This window comes from Coloeus monedula, assembly GCF_965178545.1.
Source record: "Coloeus monedula genome assembly, chromosome: 2".
Classification (NCBI taxonomy): domain Eukaryota; kingdom Metazoa; phylum Chordata; class Aves; order Passeriformes; family Corvidae; genus Coloeus; species Coloeus monedula.
In genome coordinates this window covers 41,596,956-41,615,159 of record NC_138782.1, presented here as the reverse complement: position 1 = coordinate 41,615,159, position 18,204 = coordinate 41,596,956, and the positions used below count along the sequence as shown (strand labels likewise).

Below are 18,204 nucleotides of genomic sequence, written 5' to 3'. Positions count from 1 at the left end.
GAAAACTAACCAATATGCTCAAAATTCTAAATCAAAAATATTTACCACAACAGAAGTTTATTACAACCTCCTAACATTTTGTTAATTTTTTTTTTTTTAAATTTCTGTTACTAAAAATATTATTAAATATCTATCAGAAAAACAGTTTCTGGTCACTCTTCTCTGAGCAACTTTAGGTTTATTCAACTTTACATCTTTGTAACGTATACAAGATTGTCAGCTGGAAGAAAATTATGGCAACACAAAGAATTAACTAGATTTATCTGAGAAGCTCACTCTCACAGTCTATACACCATGTCTTTACTATATCTGGTAACAACTAAATTAACTGCTAAACATGAGCCAGAAGTTTCACATAACACCGTGAAAATTATCACAGATGACAATTTCTATCTTTACCCACAAATTTACCTTTACTGGTGAAATTAATACTTACAAGTGAATTTTACAACTTTTGTTCTTTTTTTAAAAAGAGTTGGAATCACTGTACCCCCAACCTTCTGAATGCTAGCCTGAATTTAAAGAAGGTTACATAATTTCTGACTAGCACAGAGATTTTATAAAGAGCCTACATACAAAATCAAAGCTTTCTATTCATATGTAGTGGTATATTCTAGTTTATTAACCAGTTATTGAGGCTGTGCAAATCCCATTCAAAGTAGCAGTGAACACATATAGGAGCAGAGAGAGAACACCAGGCTTGGCTCTCCAGTGAAGCTTGAACTGCCAGGTCCCATCACAGCGGCAGAAGCAGAACATTTTCTAGCACACACTTCACATCATCTCACAAGAACCAACAGCCTTTTTATTCCAGGTCACATGTATACAAATCACAAGCTTCTCCAACTTCTGAATGCGTAAGTGTTTATTACAATAATTTAGTGACCACTTCAAGGCTGTTCTTCTGAAAGCACACAAAGAGCTAGCAGTAGCTAGTGAAATCATTACTTTGACAGTAACTAGAGACAAACTCTTTCCTGCTTATTTACACTGTATTTGACAATTAACTGGCAGTGAAGAGCTAAGCTACTAAACCCCTGATTTCTAGAACAGCAGCTTAATAGTTAAAATAATAGGGAAATCCAACACCTTTTTTCTTACTCATAATCCTCATACAGCACGCCTCAAGTTCTGTAAAAACTGCAACAAATAACTAAGGCAACTCTTCATAAAGAATACACTGTCAAGTTATGAAACAAAGATTTCAATAACTAAGAAATGTTTTAAAAAGCCACTAAGCAATATAATTCTAAGATATATGCAGGTATCAATTCCACAGCTACTTACATGGCTTTGTGGAACAAAAGGACAGGACAATTCCTCTCAAAAATCTATAATTCTGTGAGTCTCAAAAGAATCACTGTTTTTGGTGTGGGGAGAAGTATGCACGTACAAATATGTATACAGACACACGTATGTTTAATTTGGAAGAAAAATACAATACAAGGGGAGAGTGATGTCCTTAGTGCCAGTGCAAATTCCTTAAACACTTTTCTCAGTACAGGTATTTTAACCCCACAGCAAAACAACTGTGTGAAAACTTGAAAAGAGAGAAAAGACATTTGTCTAAATATTCTGTTCTGAATAAGGACTTGCACTTAATTTTCTTAATGGAGCATGGCACAGTGAGGTTTATTTAGAGGCCCGTATGTTCTAAGCAGAATTAAAATAATAAAACTCCATTTGGAGAGCTTAATCTAATTAAGCATACAAAGAAAAGCCACAGAAATATGCAAGTGTTAGCCCCATTTTTTGCTGTTCTGTACTTTCTTCCACTTTATATCACTTTAATGTGCAAATCCCTTACTTGGACCCTGCACTCCTCTATCACAACAGAACCTCTAAATTCTATTAGGGAAGAATAACACAATTTCTTATTCTGTCACCAATCAATGAAAATGGTTGGGGTAGTTGGGGGTAGATTTTGACAGGACTGTTCTTCCCAAGCAGTTTTTAGAAACACAGATGAATTCAAAACAGTTCCAGTTAAATGAAACCATTCTCTTTCAAAAGGTAAGCATACAATGGAACTGAACACCCCATGGAGAGCACAGTATTGACAGGCAAGCCAACAGTTTTGCTTAAGAAGGGCAGAGAAAGGGGAGAGGACAGGACAACCAACCCTGAGATAAAGACACTTCTGTAAGCAACAGAACTAGTTACACAGGTATGGGACTAACAGTAATTGAGACTAAGTACAGTCTCCAAAAGGTCTCTAAAGGGCCTCTAAGCATTCTGCAGCTGACTTTTAGCAACACACCAAGAGGAAAAAACATCATCCCAAGAACTACTTTCCTCCTAATATTCACTTCACAAGTGTCTCAGGACAAACAATACTGAATGAACACGATAATTAGGATCTTACATCTATGGTTTAGCAATCCAAACTAGTTTGGTATTTAACACAACCTTCTTCCACTCACACTCTCTGCAAATCAAGCCAAGTGGAACATACACTAATTCCCTGGTGTCCGAAGCAACTCAGCATGATCCAAGGGTAGCATCACATGAAATTTACACTTAAAGACAACCACAAGGATCAAAAAATAATTTAGGGACTAAAAAGATATACTTACATCTGGATATTCTTTTACAGGCACATATAGTTTCTCTTGTAACTGTACAATAGGTCCCACAGCATCTGGTAATTCTGCACTTCTCTTCTCCGTACTACCATTTAATGTGTCGTTATACATGTCTTTCCGTACTCTGCTAATTTCTGTGGGGGGGGAAAAACGTATATTAGCCATTAAATACAGTAACAGATTATAATCTCACATGACAATCTTCTCTTTCTATTACTTCCCAAATCTTAATGCCATTTTCTTCCTTGTGTCATGAACATCATAGTAGCTGAAAAATCTGCTCTGGTTTTGTTTTTTTCCTTCTGTTTTGTTTGGGGGTTTTCAGTTGGTTTTTTGTTTTTTTATTTTAAACTGCAGCACCCATCCTTAAATGTCTTTCATGTCTGTAAATTTGCTGCCTACTCATCCTGTTTATGGAATTCAGCTATTGAAGTAAAAATTATGTGCAGCTCCTCAGAACACTTACGAGATTGTTCACATCATTTAAAAGGTGTATAAAAACAGCTCTCTGAAGGTTTTTTTTTTAAATAATAACGCAGTTAGAAAGCAAAAAAAAAAAATTAGAAATCTGCACCTAACATAAAAAATAGAAAAATGCATCTATACAGCACTTTTTGCTAGTTATGGGATTAACAACAGCACCTGGAAATTAAATGGAGCATCTTTCAGCAATGGGAAATAGGACAACTTAGCAGTGAGCGCAGTTCATGAGCACATGGTATGACAACAAACAGGTAGATATTGTTATACTGACTACCCCCAGAGAGATAACAAAAGAATGAAGGCATGCTCTGGGCATGACCTGGGCAAGCTCTCTAAGCACCCAGAAGCCCTACTACTTCATTTCAAAGTAATGAAAAACTCCTCAACAGCACCAGGGAATGTCAAGGGTGGACTTCTAAGTACTGTTTCTACCATTTGCACATGTATTACTCATACCTTGAGGTATTTACTTGGAAGATGTAGTTCAGTAGTTATGAACAAGGTAGTTAAAAATGGATAATTTGATTCAAATGTACATTAGCGTCACTAAACTCTAACAGTCCGAGAATGAACACAAAGCTTTCTTTTGTTTAGCCAAAAAAGACATTTAACACGAGGTTACATTTTATTTCTAAACCTGTTAAATGTGGTATTTAAATTGCTGCTATAAGAATAAGAAATTCCACATTTCATAACTTACAAAATCCCAAATAGCGTAAAAATGTTCTCAATAAGTTTATTTCAATACCACAGAAGAATTACTTAAAATGAATGTATTAATCAAGTTTCAAACAAAAAACTAACATTTCAACGGGATTGTTCCCAAAGCATTAAGACTTACAATAGCATGGGCTGTAAACAAAGCCAGGTATCAGTAATTCCAGTCTTTCACTTAGAATTGCAACAACTGCTTTCAAAACCTTCAGAATTAAACATGACACTGAAAACAGAAATCTTATGTTTTCATCTAAATACAGGAAGCCACTGAAAGAAGTAGTCTGCTGCTAGAGTTTCAAGTGACAAGAGATTAATATAACCTCTGTTTCATTATCAGTTTCTTCTCTGGCAAATGATTAATAGCTGAGATTTCACCACCTGAAAAGCTGTAGTCAGAAAGGACGCATCTCTGAAACAAGTTGTTTCTCGGCTGGAAACTGACACAGTCATGTGTACTGTATCATGATTTGGTAGTTAACACCTGTTTACAATGGGGAACACAAATTTTGTCACCATATAATCATAGCTCAAGGAAAAAATCCTCATCTCCATCTACACTGACAATTTTGGCTACGAGCACAAATTCCTCTGAACCACAAGCAGTATTTATACTGGCTTCAGTATATAAAGAAATTCTTTTGCACATCTCTGAACAAATATTACTATCTTTTGCCACACTTTGTTTCCTTTTCATTCTCTTCAGATTTTCCATTAATTTACACTACACTGAAACAAGCTAGGCAGTCCACAGAAGTACTGAAGCACAAGTAGCAACATGGTCATTTTTATAACTGGCAGCTACTGAGTAGCTGCACCAAAATTTTCCTTTCAAAATGTAACTTTCATGCAGAATATAATCATTAACATTAGGTATCATAGTTTTCACAGGAGAAAACAAACATTTATTTTAATCCTTCCCTTGCAAATAATCCTATACCACATTCACGACACTTGAAAGCCAAACATTCAGAACACACACAGACAGTATGAGAGCTGGCTTGAGGACTACCACTCAATTTTGGCTTGTGTGAAACCTAAGCTACCTATCACACCTCAAACTTTATAGAGTGAAGACATCTACCAACTCAGTGGAGCAGAAAACACCACTACAGAACCAGACACCTGAACTTTAGTCTTCTTTGCATGCGTAGGTTTGTATTTCCTCTCACTGCATTCAAGCCAGCAGTAACGGTAACAAACATCAGGACAGGGACAGTCAGCTGCAGCAGTCAGCAGTATCACTGGCTCCTCAAGTGCTACCACTTCTTTGGCTTCTTGGCATTTTACCTTCTCTTGTCTTAGATACTTTCTCCAAGGCCTCAGACAAAACATTCAGAAGCAACAAATGAAATAACAGGCATATATTATATATTCCCTGTTTTCTTTAACTTCCGATCCGATCTCCAAACTCCATTTCTGCACAACACGTCATCTATGAAACTCTCCACTTTTCTTAAATTTCACAGTACTGAAGGGCTACTGCTTAAATGATAAAATAGATCAAATCTCTAGTTCACCCATTCTCTCTCACTTCTATGAATTGAGTACAACCTATCTTCCTTCCTAAGGTATTAGTGCAGCTGACCAAAAGCATTCTCTCAAATGCACAACTCATGAAGTTATCTGCTTGATATGCCTCCTGGGTTTTTCCAGATTCTGCTGAATCCTTCTACACATCTGCAAGATTACTTTTTTTATTATGACTAACACCAGTTTTCTCACATAGCTACCTCTTGTTTAATCACACCTCTGGTGTCTCAACAAGACTCCAAAGTATTGAATTTTGATGACAATCTTTCCTTTTACAGTCTCCATTACAGCCAATTCAAGTTTCTAGTTTCTTGCATATCTTGCAACTTTGCCACTCGCTTTAGGCTGTTTATGTGTATCAACAGAGTTATGTGGCACTGTATTTTCAGCACCTCCCTCAAGCTTATCAGGAGTGAATAAGGTTTCCAAAGGCATCACCAGCAGAATGTTAGAGAAGATAAAAGCTCTGCTCTCCCAAGCTCTAGCAAGCACCATTTTATTCTGTTCTGAAATACTTTAAAATACCTAAAAACCTGAGGAGCAGTGCTGAAGTCGGAAGGTCAAATCCTCCATGCACACCTTTTTATTTTTTAGCATTGAATTCACACATCTTTAGAAAAAAAAAGAAGTAGTCAAGTAAACAATCTTTTCTTTAGATTTATTTCACATTTCTTACACACTACCAAGTAAGTCCTCCCTTGCCCAGAAGCTTCTTTGGTATGTCTCTCATGAAATCACACTGTTCAAGTTCATTTGTAAAGCTTTAGCTCCTTCCCATTTACAATTCTTTACTGATTCTTCCCTCTCACAGAAAGCCAACTGATTCAAAAATAAGGAAAGCTTTACTTTCAGAGTGAACATCTAAGTACAATTCTAGGTACTTTATCTTAATGCTGCAGTGGTAATTACATGGTATAACACTCTAGGGATTTAAAAGTGTGTTAGTAAGGAGAGATACTTAATTATAATAGCAGATATGACTTATAAAAAAAAGAAAGGCATACAGCAGCTTCCCCACGCCTTTAAAACCTGTGAGTTCTGCCAATGCATTAATAGGTCTCTGAAAGGATACAAGTACCCATCTCTACTGTAGGTAAGAGCAGAAACTCATGAAGAATTTTGAAACCTACAATAATCACCTTTAACAATACCCTGGTCTGTACACTCTAAGTAATAAGTTTAGCAGTAAATAACAAATTCGTCTTGCTCACAGCAGGGTGAAATAAACACAGTGGAGAAATAAACTTTAAAAAAAAAAAAAAAAAAAAAGACAAACTGGTTTCAGTATCTTCATCTTGTTCCACCTTAATATGGTACGACCTAGTCAGCCATGACATGCATTCTGGTCCAGATGACATTTTTCTTCCTCTGTCCCTGAAACTACACAAGTAATGTAATCTTCTGTTTCTTTTATCTACAGATCGTATTTTTCAATCTCTCTAATACCATTCTAAGAGATGTTTTGAAGCAGGATATCCTGTTTATACTGCTTATATCTGTCTACAGATATCCACTGGTTTGATTTCTTCATTAAAGTATTCTTCCCCCTTGAACACACAAAGAACAGTGTTCATGTAAGTGTTTGTCATCACATGAAAAACCACCAAGAAGTTACTCGTTTTCAGCTGTCAATTATTCCTTCAGAGGAAGTAAGACTCCGCACATGCATTTAAGACTGCTGGGTTGCAACGTAAAATTGGTTTACATAAACCATTCTCTGCAAGAATATTCAAAATAGGAAATCACTGAAAAGATTCAAATCCTTCCTGTCCCACCACTTTGCAAATCACTTTCATCACCAGTGGCCACAGTTTTAGTATCTCTCACCACGAAAACTTCTTCTAAAGTTTTATCTTTTGGAAGAGCAGCAGACTTAGTGTTTTTAAACCGATGCATTCCTCACTGTAGTTTAAGCTAGAACTAAGAATTTGAAGAACTGAAACAAATCTTCTGATGTTCCAGTTTAGCTGCATCCGTTTAAACAGAGTTAAACTGATGCCACTCTCAGCTTATGTTTCTCTCCTAGGACCATGTTAAGTCAACGCACACAGAATTTCAAGCAACAGAAAGCAACAGAAGAGCACCTCAACTATCATTCATTGTTTTTACAATACACAGCAAGTAAGGGTGGAACAATCCAATAGCCAAAATCAGCAAGAGATAGAGAATTAATCAAAATGCCAACCACCATCTAGCAGCAGCAGGCATGCTTCCTTAACCAAGTGAAGTACCAGTCTTTCAGAGATTCTCAAGCACAAGCTAGTTTCCATATGAAAAAATAATAAAGTTAGGAGCAAATGTTTAAAGTTGAAAGTTTAAGAGTTATGGTAAGAAAAACAGGTATGTTCATACAGCTAAAAATCTACATGGTACTTGGACCTCACTGAGCATCAGTTTCAGTTTTCTACTTTCTCAGGGAAATCAAGTTACGCCCAAAATACCAGCGACACCAAAATTTTTACATGCAGAGTAATTTTATGTATTTTGATAGGCAAAAGTAACTCCTATAATTTTTTTTCTTACAAAATATGACACTAAAATGAAGCACAAATAACACTTTCAGTATTTCCCCAACATTTTGTAAAAAGTGAAGAATTCTAATAACTATCTATCAGAGACCACTTTAGTGGGTCCACTCAAAAGCATGTGATTAGCATGCATTGCACTTAGGGGGCAGGTGAGGAATTAACTGAATCAAGTACCTTCTCATTCTTTCCTACTATGCAGTTTAATTTTTTTTAAATGCTATGTGTGAATGTGTGCAATAAGTTAATATTTTTACGAAGTGTTTTTATTGCACACAACTGTTGCTAGATCATCACTTCAGGCATTTGAGAGTTACTTTTAAGCAACAATTTTTTTTTTCCAATCAGGTAAGTCCCTGAACTAGAAAAAAAGGGTTGCAGACACTCTAATTTACAGACATGAAATTACGACTTTGTAGGATCCAAATCCACTGAATACAGACCCATGATTTATACAGGCAGGCAACCAATTCCATGTGCCATTAAAGCATCACCCATCAATTACACAACTGCAACTAGACACCAGTTTATTTTATATACTACACATCGTGTCAAACACCATCCAATAATATTGTAAAAAATATGGAAACTATAACTAATAATGGAGAGAAAAAAGCAGAAAAAGTAGGAAACTTATATACTGCTCTTACTTAAAATCTCTGAAGACAGGTGAATTATAATCTCTCTTGAAAGCGTTCTAAAGACTTACACAAAGCTTGTACTCAAACTAGAACATGAGTAGTGTGCTGAGTTCATCCCCTGCACAGAAAGAATACTGTTGACACAGCACGTACCAAATTTAAATACAACTTTTATGATAAAAAAATTTAAAGAAAAAACAAAGTGACACCACACCATTAACAGACTGGATCAATAGACACTTAGTCTCTCAGAAGAGCTAAAAAGAATGTCAAAGTACTCTACACCACCGAGAATATGGCACACAAGTCATTCAGGAGTATCACAAAAAACCCCAAAAGTGTTTGCATTTCAAATTTCAATTCATCTTTTAATGCTTTGGAAAAACTATAGGTTCATCTCCTTTGCTCCTCAGAGCCCAGTCTAACAGTACACTTTCAATGATTAAACTGTCAGCCCAATGACAAGTGGGCAGCACCTTCAGCAATTTGTCAGCACTCTTGGTGTCAAAATTCAGTCTTTTTTTTGCCGTTAAGAGCCTGCAAAACTCCTCCTTTTGTGGGCAGTTGTAAGGTTTGTATCAAACTGACTTCAAAACCAAATAGAGCACAGTCATCTGTTCTCTTTGTATAAATGTCAACAGAAAGCTTTAAAGTGCTTTATTACTGGTGGAACATTGCAACTCATGTGTTTTCTAATCTAGCAGCTTTAGTATGCTTACTTGGCAAAGAAATAGCTGGTTTTATTCATCACAATTTTAACAATCTTCACTGTTAACACCAGTGCTGTTTGCTACTACTGCTGATGCAGCAGAAATAGCAATGCTAGCAAAAAACCAAGTCATTTTTAATATTGTGCCACATGGACTTGTATCCTGCATGCATCATCAGCACACGGTCTAAAACACTGGCAAGCGTTTACACTCCCCACCCCTGATATTAAATCAGTGACATGCCTGAGCATCAGGCAAACAAGATTCATAGCATCTTTCCTTCAGAAACCAACACAGAGTTTAAAAAAAAATAAATTAAACTTAGGATCAAGTAGAGCTGATCAAACAGGCCACTTCTGAAAAATTTCATATATCAGCAATTTTGGTCTAGAGCATGACACTGAACTCTGACATAATTAACTGGCAATTTAAAACAGTCATGCATTTGTTTCCACTTACTAAAACTTGCATTTATGTTATTTAATATTATGGTATGTCAGAAAGGCCAGAGCAGGTCTGAAAAAGCCCATCAATCCTGCATTACAGCTGCCAGTGGCAATCTGCATTTGCTTAAAAAAAAAACAATATAAAGGAGATTGCATACAGTCTCCTCATTTTCTTGGTAAGCTCCAAAAGCTGTACATTTGAGATGAAGTTCTTGTATTCGTCTCATCATATCCCAGCACTATGCTCCAGAAACCTAAATACCTTTTACACAAAAATCAGTTTGTAAGTTCCCAAGAGGATACTTAAAAGAACTTTTCAGCAGTCTACTTGGCATATTCAACTAACATAATACAGCAACTGACATACACTATCCATCCACACCCAAATGAGCAGCACTGGAAAATGGAAAGTTTCTTGAGATGAGTAATTAGCTGATAACAGAGAAAACTGTAAAACTAAACTGAAGTCCATCAGCACAGCACGATTGCAGAAGCAGATTTGGTGGCTCATATTGTATCAGGCTTAATTATTACCCTCTCAAAAACCTACTCTAGCTCCCTTTTGCAGCAATTTGCCCATAAATACTTACAGAATCAAAGAAGCAATTAGGTTGGAAAAGTCCTCTGAGATCCAGTCTAATCTGTGACCAAACACACCAACATACCAACCTGACAACAGCACGAAGTGCCACGTCCAGTCTTTCTTTAAACTGTGTCCTCCTGTCCTGCCACTGGCTGCGTGGGAGAAGAGGCCGACCCCCACCGGGATACATCCTCCTTTCAGGGAGCTGTAAGGAGTGACAAGGTCTCCCTCAACCTCCTTTGCTCCAGGGCTAAACACCCCCAGCTCCTTCAGCGGATCCTCCTCTGGAACACTTGTGCTTCAGACCCTTCACCAGCTCCGCTGCCCTTCTCTGGACTCACTCCAGCTCCTCAAGTCCTTCCTTAGTTACAAGCAGCACAGCTAAATATGCATCAAGCTTCTAGATCTATCCAGAGTTTTTATTTGTTTGTTTTTCTTTCCATACCCAGTAGCATAAATCAAATGTTTGGCAGGTAACCATAATTATAAACAACTTGAACACCTTAGATGTGGGATAATCTGCAGTAATACTACTTTGTATGAACTACTAATCATCCAGAAGATTAAAGAAAAGAGCCATCCATTCCTATGAGATTTAAACAACAGTGTTACCTGGTGCTCTTTAAAAACATCAGCTTTACAGTATCAGCTCACAGATAAGTTCTATGGTTTTAGTTCCTCAGGTGGGTATTTTTTTACAAAAAATACGTTACCTGTTTACTGTCTTTTTTTTGAAATTGATCTTTGTGAACAATGCAGATTGACTGGTCTGCAATGGAACTTCTCTACCCACACACTATCCCATGCTCCCTTCACACCAGAATCAACTGTTGTCCACTTTCCACAGCTATCTTCAGCATATGAAATAAAGTGTATTTATGTTCAACAACAATGAAGTTATGTAATGGGAAGCTCTCCAGTTAATGCCAGAAGAACATTCTCTCAAAATGTATACTGGGCACTTCAGAACACAACTGCCTTACTAATATCAGAATCACCTGGGTATCGGCACTGAAATCCCACACTATGCTATTCTGCCAGTATGTGCAAGAAGTGCCTGAAAGTAAGGGGCAAGACACTATTTTACAACCTTTAAAACAAAACTAACTAATTTAAACAAACTCCTGGAAGAGACCCTTCAAAATAATGAGTTTTGAAGTTTACTATAAAATTAAAATCATGACTGAGTTACCTAAACTTTAGAATTGCTTATTCTTGGAACTGAGAAGTAAAAACTACTAAAAAGCCCCACTTGAAAATTAAACAGCAGCACCATTTTCTTTCCTGTATTCAGAGGTGTACTTTAAGACTCACCAATTTCAAAGAGCAACATGGAGCACATGCAAAGATATTCTCTCAGTCTTTGGGAACCATCCACAATGATCCTCAACAGTCAGCAATTACAAGAGAGCATTCCACTGGTTAATGTACTCTTTGACTTTTGTATGAAAGGAGTGAAGGAATTTTTTTTTTACCTCCATGACCACCCAAAAATAATTACCTATTCACTAACACAGTAATGTTACGTGGGTCTTCTCTCTATTTTACTAATTGTTTTAGGGCTCGAGTAAATTTCATACATTCTTACATTTCTTACAAAGGCAACCTGAGGAAACATTAAACTTGGTCACTAATATGAAGTATTTCAGGAAATGCTGGGAAGTGAAGACGCATATCCTCCTGTGTTCTGCCAATTTTTCAGTTTTGTATGTCTTTCTATGTCACAAAACCGAATCTTCTACAGTTCATGCACACAGTGATCACTTGACACATTGAAAACCACTAGATACCCAGACCATACCCTACATGATTCATGAAATAAAGGGGAGGAAAAAAAATTAGTCATTATCAGCTGATTAGTTGTGATGTATTAACATTATGCATTCTTTATTATAAGAATATACTATACTGCTACTTAGATGCTGATGGAAACACTTTATAATCATAAAAGCATGTATTTAGGCACTATAGATTTTGTATCCGTGACATCTAAACAAACTGTTGGTTACCAACTGAAGAATTTACCTAATACTGGAAGATACGAAACACGAAAATGTGAGAAAGCAAGCATACCTAGACGTAATTGACTTAGTTACAAAGAGAACATCTCTAATTCTAACCTGGTAGCATGTCAAAACAAAGCTATTCCAGTACTTTTAAGAAACATCTCTATGTATTCCTGAAGTACAATTTCATAAGAGGCCAACCTGACAGCTTTCATCACTTCAACTGGAATCTAATGCATTTGAATAGGACTGACTAGTGCCTCTCATTCCCAATTTACTTTTTCTTAGCTGATCGCGTACAACAGTAACACAATCCCACTTTTATACACACTGCTCCCCATCACACGGTATTGTTGTAAACGCTGCCCTACCTGACTCTGTCAGCATTTTATTCACAAGACTAAGAAAGTAACTATTTTTGCTTGACAAGTACCAGCACTGACTGGTTAGTCATCTACAACACTAAATACATTAACTATTGCACTGCTCTGATATAAATTATATTATGAACATGCACTGTGCAACTTCAAATTAACTTTTAAGTATTGGAAGATTTCCCTGAGTTAGTCAGTACATAAACAAGATCTCTACTTAATCACAATCTCTACTTAACCAAATACATAACCAACACCATAGCTTAAGAAATTTGACAACACAGCTGACCAAACTACAACCCTAAATTAAGCATTAGCTAACTGTGTTAGAAGATTATACACATCCAACACACCTGAAAACTCTTGAGCTGGATATAGAATAGCAAAACACATACTCATGCAGGAAAACACTCCAAAATATAGTTCTAGAGTAAATATTCCATCCAGACACATCAGTCCATTTTTATTACTATGCCAAGTTTAACTAAAGAAATTTGGTTAAAACATGGCAGGGAAGTTGGAACTAGATGATCTTGAAGGTCCCTCCAACCAGAACCATTCTATGACTTTATGAAATGGGTACTCCTAGAAAAGCTCTATAAGCTAAAACAAAGTGACAATAGCTGTGCCAAAAGTAGAACTGATTAAAAGGAGGTTGTCAAAACGTGAGTAAAAAAATCTATTACAAACAACACATGCTAATAGGAACAGTTTTTACCTGTGACAACTGTGACTAGTAAAAAGTTTAAGTAATGTCACTGAATATTTTAAGCAAGGTGTTGAAAAGAGTTAAAAAATGCTTGTATTTATGCTAGGTAATACATACAGAAAAAAAATACTTAAAAATTATTACTGAGTTCCTCTATTAAAACTGTTAAACAACTTCTATATCACGTTGAAGTGATTAAGATAACCAGTCAACTTTGAAAAGGTGATCATTTTTCATCAGTGTAGAAAAAAAAAACCAGTGTGCTTGAATTCACTGCAAATACATACACCTGAATAATCTTCTAAATGATGAATATACCTATGTAAACCTGGTTCTCCAGGGAAGTGAAACCTGGCAACAATCAAACAAAATCTTACACACGACTGAGACCTAAATTCAAGGTTAAAAAGTAGGCTGTTGGCAATTGTAATTTTTAATAAAGGTATTTTTTCAGACTTGAACATTAAATGAAGTGACATATTAGTATACTAATCTAACTGTTATCCATCCTTTTGTACCATACATTAGTTCAGCCATCTGACTCAACACATCACCAACCAGCAGGAAATCAGCAAGGCAACTAACTCTTTCTAAACATGCAGAGCCAGCAAAACTTTATAGAATCAACTACCACTACCATCATCACCCTCCAACAAAGTGAGAAATAAGAACATTGCTATTTATGTTTCTTTTACTGCAGTGAAAGGCATTAACTGTTACTTGTCCTATTTTAGTTATTCCACATAGTGAATGGAATGTTCAACTTAATTTGCAGTTGAGTATGCTAAAACCTACTTAGATCATCTTACAAAGTTTCATTTCTGTCAAGAAAAAACAAAGCTCTTCAAAAAAAAACCTCCATTGATATTATTTTTATACTATGACAAAACCCCATCAACTACCAGAGGCCTAAGTAGATTCACACTCTTTTTGCTCCTTTACACGATAAACAGATACATGCTTTTGAAAAACTGCAGTGCAACTTGCTCTATCAGGTGGGTTGTCATTTCAACAAGACAGAACACAGACCTAGCTCACCCCCTTCAACCATAACAGAGCTAATGAGAATGTAGTTTGCCTGCCTACTATGTAAACAGAAGTATTTGGCTAGTGATACTACTCTAGAAGTACTACTTCTAGAAGTAATCAGAATAAAACAGACTAGGCTGAGCCTTCTAATCATCCTTCTTGTTCATTTTGCACACAGTATTTGATTTGCATATAACATCAGTCCCCCATTAGGCAGATCTGCCTTGACAGGTGAGGCAGCCAGAGTCAAAACAGCCCTCAGGGTATTTGGATCAGTACAAGTCCAAACTACCTTGGAGATATCCTTGTAAAGGTATATAGGTAACTTAGGCCGTTTGACAGGAGATTCCAAGAGGCATGGTTATGTCCGTTGTCAAAACAGCAATCCACTAAAACCTAATAAAACAACAGCCTTTCCTCAAAAAACAATTGTACACTCTTCAGGAATGTGAAGAGGTGACTATTCCTTGATAAACTACTACTACTATTTTTAGAGTTGCGCAATGTAACTATCCTGGGAACTACGACAATATTATATACCCCTGGTTCCAAACTAGCAAAAAATGCCATTATTAACTGAACTAATTCTTCAGACTTCTAATCCTCAATTACTATTACTAATCAGTAACAATTACTGCAATTACTGCATATTTAGGCCCTGCCTTCAGACACCACATCAATAAAGTATCACCCTCAACAATAAGCCCAATGCTTCTTTCCATGTAAATAAATATACACTGTCTTGGTCTATACCTTATTGTCTAAGTTAACATTGTTCAACACCGAGAGGCATTTTCTAAAGTCTGAATCACACTCTGCTGGGAGGGAGACCTTTATGAACAGTCTCATGAAACACTATAAAGAAACGAAAGATGTGAGGTTTTTTCCTTACAATATTCAAGACCTGACCAAACAAAAAAAAACCTAATACCGCTTCAGAGAACTGCTGCCTGAGATTCCCTCAGTATCAGAAACATCACTCTTCCAAAACAAGCATGCCTGAAAGTTCTCATCTGTGTGCATCTTATGGATCACTTTTACTGCCACAAAACAACTGTGCTCCTATCTGGTAACTTGCTAAATTCAGCCAGTCAGCTAGGCTGGCATTTTTCCATCCAAAGACCTCTGCCACATAAAATAAGGTATTAACTGACAGCAGAAGAAGATACTGTCCAGCAGCACAGGAGCAATGAGACAATTTGCCTCTGGGTTTCATAGATATTTCCTGACAGCAAAGACATGGCAAGACTCCAAAACTTTGAGTTTACCCCAGGCTCTGGAAAGCAGTTTCCTCTAGTAGACACATACTTTTTGTTTTCCGGTTTTCCTCATCCCAAATCTTCTCCTACTCCCAAACTGTCTTTTCTCCATACTCAAGTCCCATTTTTTGCCTATGGAATATACAATTCGTCATTCCTTCAGTTTGTCCTAGTTTTCACCCAACATTGCTTTATACCTCCAAAGAGTCCACAAACGGTGAAGGATGGCTACACCACCAGACTATTGTGCTCTAACACAGTATCTTCCTGTTTAAAAAGTATACCTTCATAAGCTCTAAGATTTCAGAAGAAAGCCATGCTTTTGCTTACAACACAGGAAACTCAGTCTGTTCTCCCAAGTCTGTTCCCCAAATGCACAGAAACTCACAACAGCAATTACATGGCTTTCTCAGGTTGGAGTAAAGCATCCCTGTCCTGTGAGCTCAGTAAGGGAGATTGCATGGAGGCACAGCACATACTCAGCAGGACACCCTTTTTGTGCTCAAATTTAGGTGCTCAAAGGCAAACATGTGATCTACCTTATTTATATATAGGCAGACTTCCAGACAACATGATAAAAGTACTCACTTTAGCAACCTCCCACAAAAAAAAAAAAAATTAAGTGCATTCTGTTTTAAAATACTAGGACTTTTTCCCCCATGTTCATTCTTGAAAACTTTTTCACTGCTTTAATTGAGGCCTAAACCACACATTTGGTATGAGAAGCTTCAGGTAGTTCTGGAAAGTTAAAACAGCAGAAGAGGCCATTTAGTGGAATGTATAATGCAAACATAATCACCAGTTGTATCAAAGCTATTTAAAATACGTATGATAGTACAGCACATTCCAGAGATCATATCTGAAGCTTTACATTACATAATTCATATACTTCCTCAGAAACACATCCATACTCTGAATGGCTGAAAAAGGATTTCAGTTTATGCACTAGAAATATGAGGATTACTGGTATCATGATAATAGTGTATTTCTTTTCAGTGTCATAGTGTTTGGTACCAGATACTACAGTAAAAGATAGCATCACCTCTGCCAGCCTGCCTATACAGTCACTATTTTAATTTTGTTTTATGGTTTATCTTTCACATCTTAAGGAGAACCACCTCCTGCTAAAAAACACAAAACACCAAACATCCCACAGAAATATCACTCCCTGCCCTTCCCCCTCTCTCTCCACCCTTGCTAACCACCCCATGCCCCCCACTATGCTAAGATATAGCTCAACTTTAAATACAGGGTATCAAAATGAAACGGAGATGAGGCCTCGACTATACACCAGCTTACATCACTGCTTCCAACATTAATTGCCAGATCTATATTCCACCCAAGCAGATGAGCCATCACTCATTAAATCCCAGCCATGCACAACTAGTAATGGTATATAGCTGAGCCTACGTTACCAGAAGGAAATAAAATTTTAACACATACTGTGTTGAGCAGGAGTAGAGAAGTTTCATTTTCTTCCTCCATTTAACATTCCAGACTTGTTTTCATAAGCTTTGAGTACAAAAGCAGCCAAAACCTGAAACATCCTTTCAGGCTTCTATTTTCTGTCTCTTTAACTCTTCTCTTTCACCTGTTCTCACATACTGGCTGCAGGGGGAAACAATTTTTTTTTTTTTAATCATCTTTGAAGGATAAAGAAAAAACAAAAGGTAAATAGGCAATCCCCTCCTATCACTAGACCTGCAGAACATCTGGTGAGAAGCTTGACTGCTTTCAATTACACTGTGCTGGGGAAAAAGAAAAAAACAAAACAACAAAACCAAAACAAAATGAAACCCAAACAAACAAACAAACAAAAAAACCCAGAGAAGACCATAGAAGAGCTTTTTGGGGTCCTCTGACACTTCAAAAACTCATTTCAATGTCATTTTCCCACAGAGCATGGAACCACATTATCACACCACAAAGTGTTCTTCAAAGTACCAGAAAGCACTCTAGGTAAAGTCTGTAAAGCTCCATACAGTGTAGTGAAGAACTAGAAATACAACCAGTAACACTAGTTATAATTACTATTCAAAGCAGCCTGGATGCATGCTGGATACATTTCAGCTTGACAGAGAAAGTTTATATGAGTAATGTTCTACTACTCATTACTGTGGTGAGTATCAAATCACAACGTCTTAGTTGGTGTATTTTCTCAGCTTTGAGAAGCAGCAACCTTGGTATCAACTCTCATGATTCCTCTAAAAACTTTGAAAAAAATAGCTTAACACTTAACTGCAAATTGCAGCTGCGCACTTCAAAAGGAGACTGAACACTGGGAGCTTTGCACTCCATTTAGGTGTCTCCCACAACTCCTCCTCAAGGAGCAAATTCGTATATAAATAAATAAACCCACCACAACATTTTTGGGAATAATCTCTGTCACCTGCAACATCTCTCCTGTGGGTCAGTACTGAAATTAAAGTGAAACAGGAAGATAATGCTGACTGCATGATGAAGCATCTGGACACCTCCTCACAACTTCCTATACTGGAAGGAGATCCTAAATTAAACTTTTTAGTTGATATCAATATAGAAGAACATTCTGCAATGAAATTAAGAGACCCATGTATTTAAGCAACCTGTTTCTCTTATTCACTAAGA

General features: G+C 36.8%; 1 protein-coding gene across 3 annotated transcripts in view; it reads right to left on the bottom strand.

Annotated features, from left to right (window-relative positions):
• Positions 1-18,204, bottom strand: part of QKI (QKI, KH domain containing RNA binding) — a 153,114-nt gene that overhangs the window by 113,581 nt on the left and 21,329 nt on the right. For all 3 annotated transcript variants that reach the window (XM_082302883.1, XM_082302882.1, XM_082302881.1), the window contains exon 2: positions 2,577-2,719. In XM_082302883.1, the coding sequence (XP_082159009.1) occupies positions 2,577-2,719 (143 nt within the window). The remainder of the gene's footprint in view (positions 1-2,576; positions 2,720-18,204) is intronic.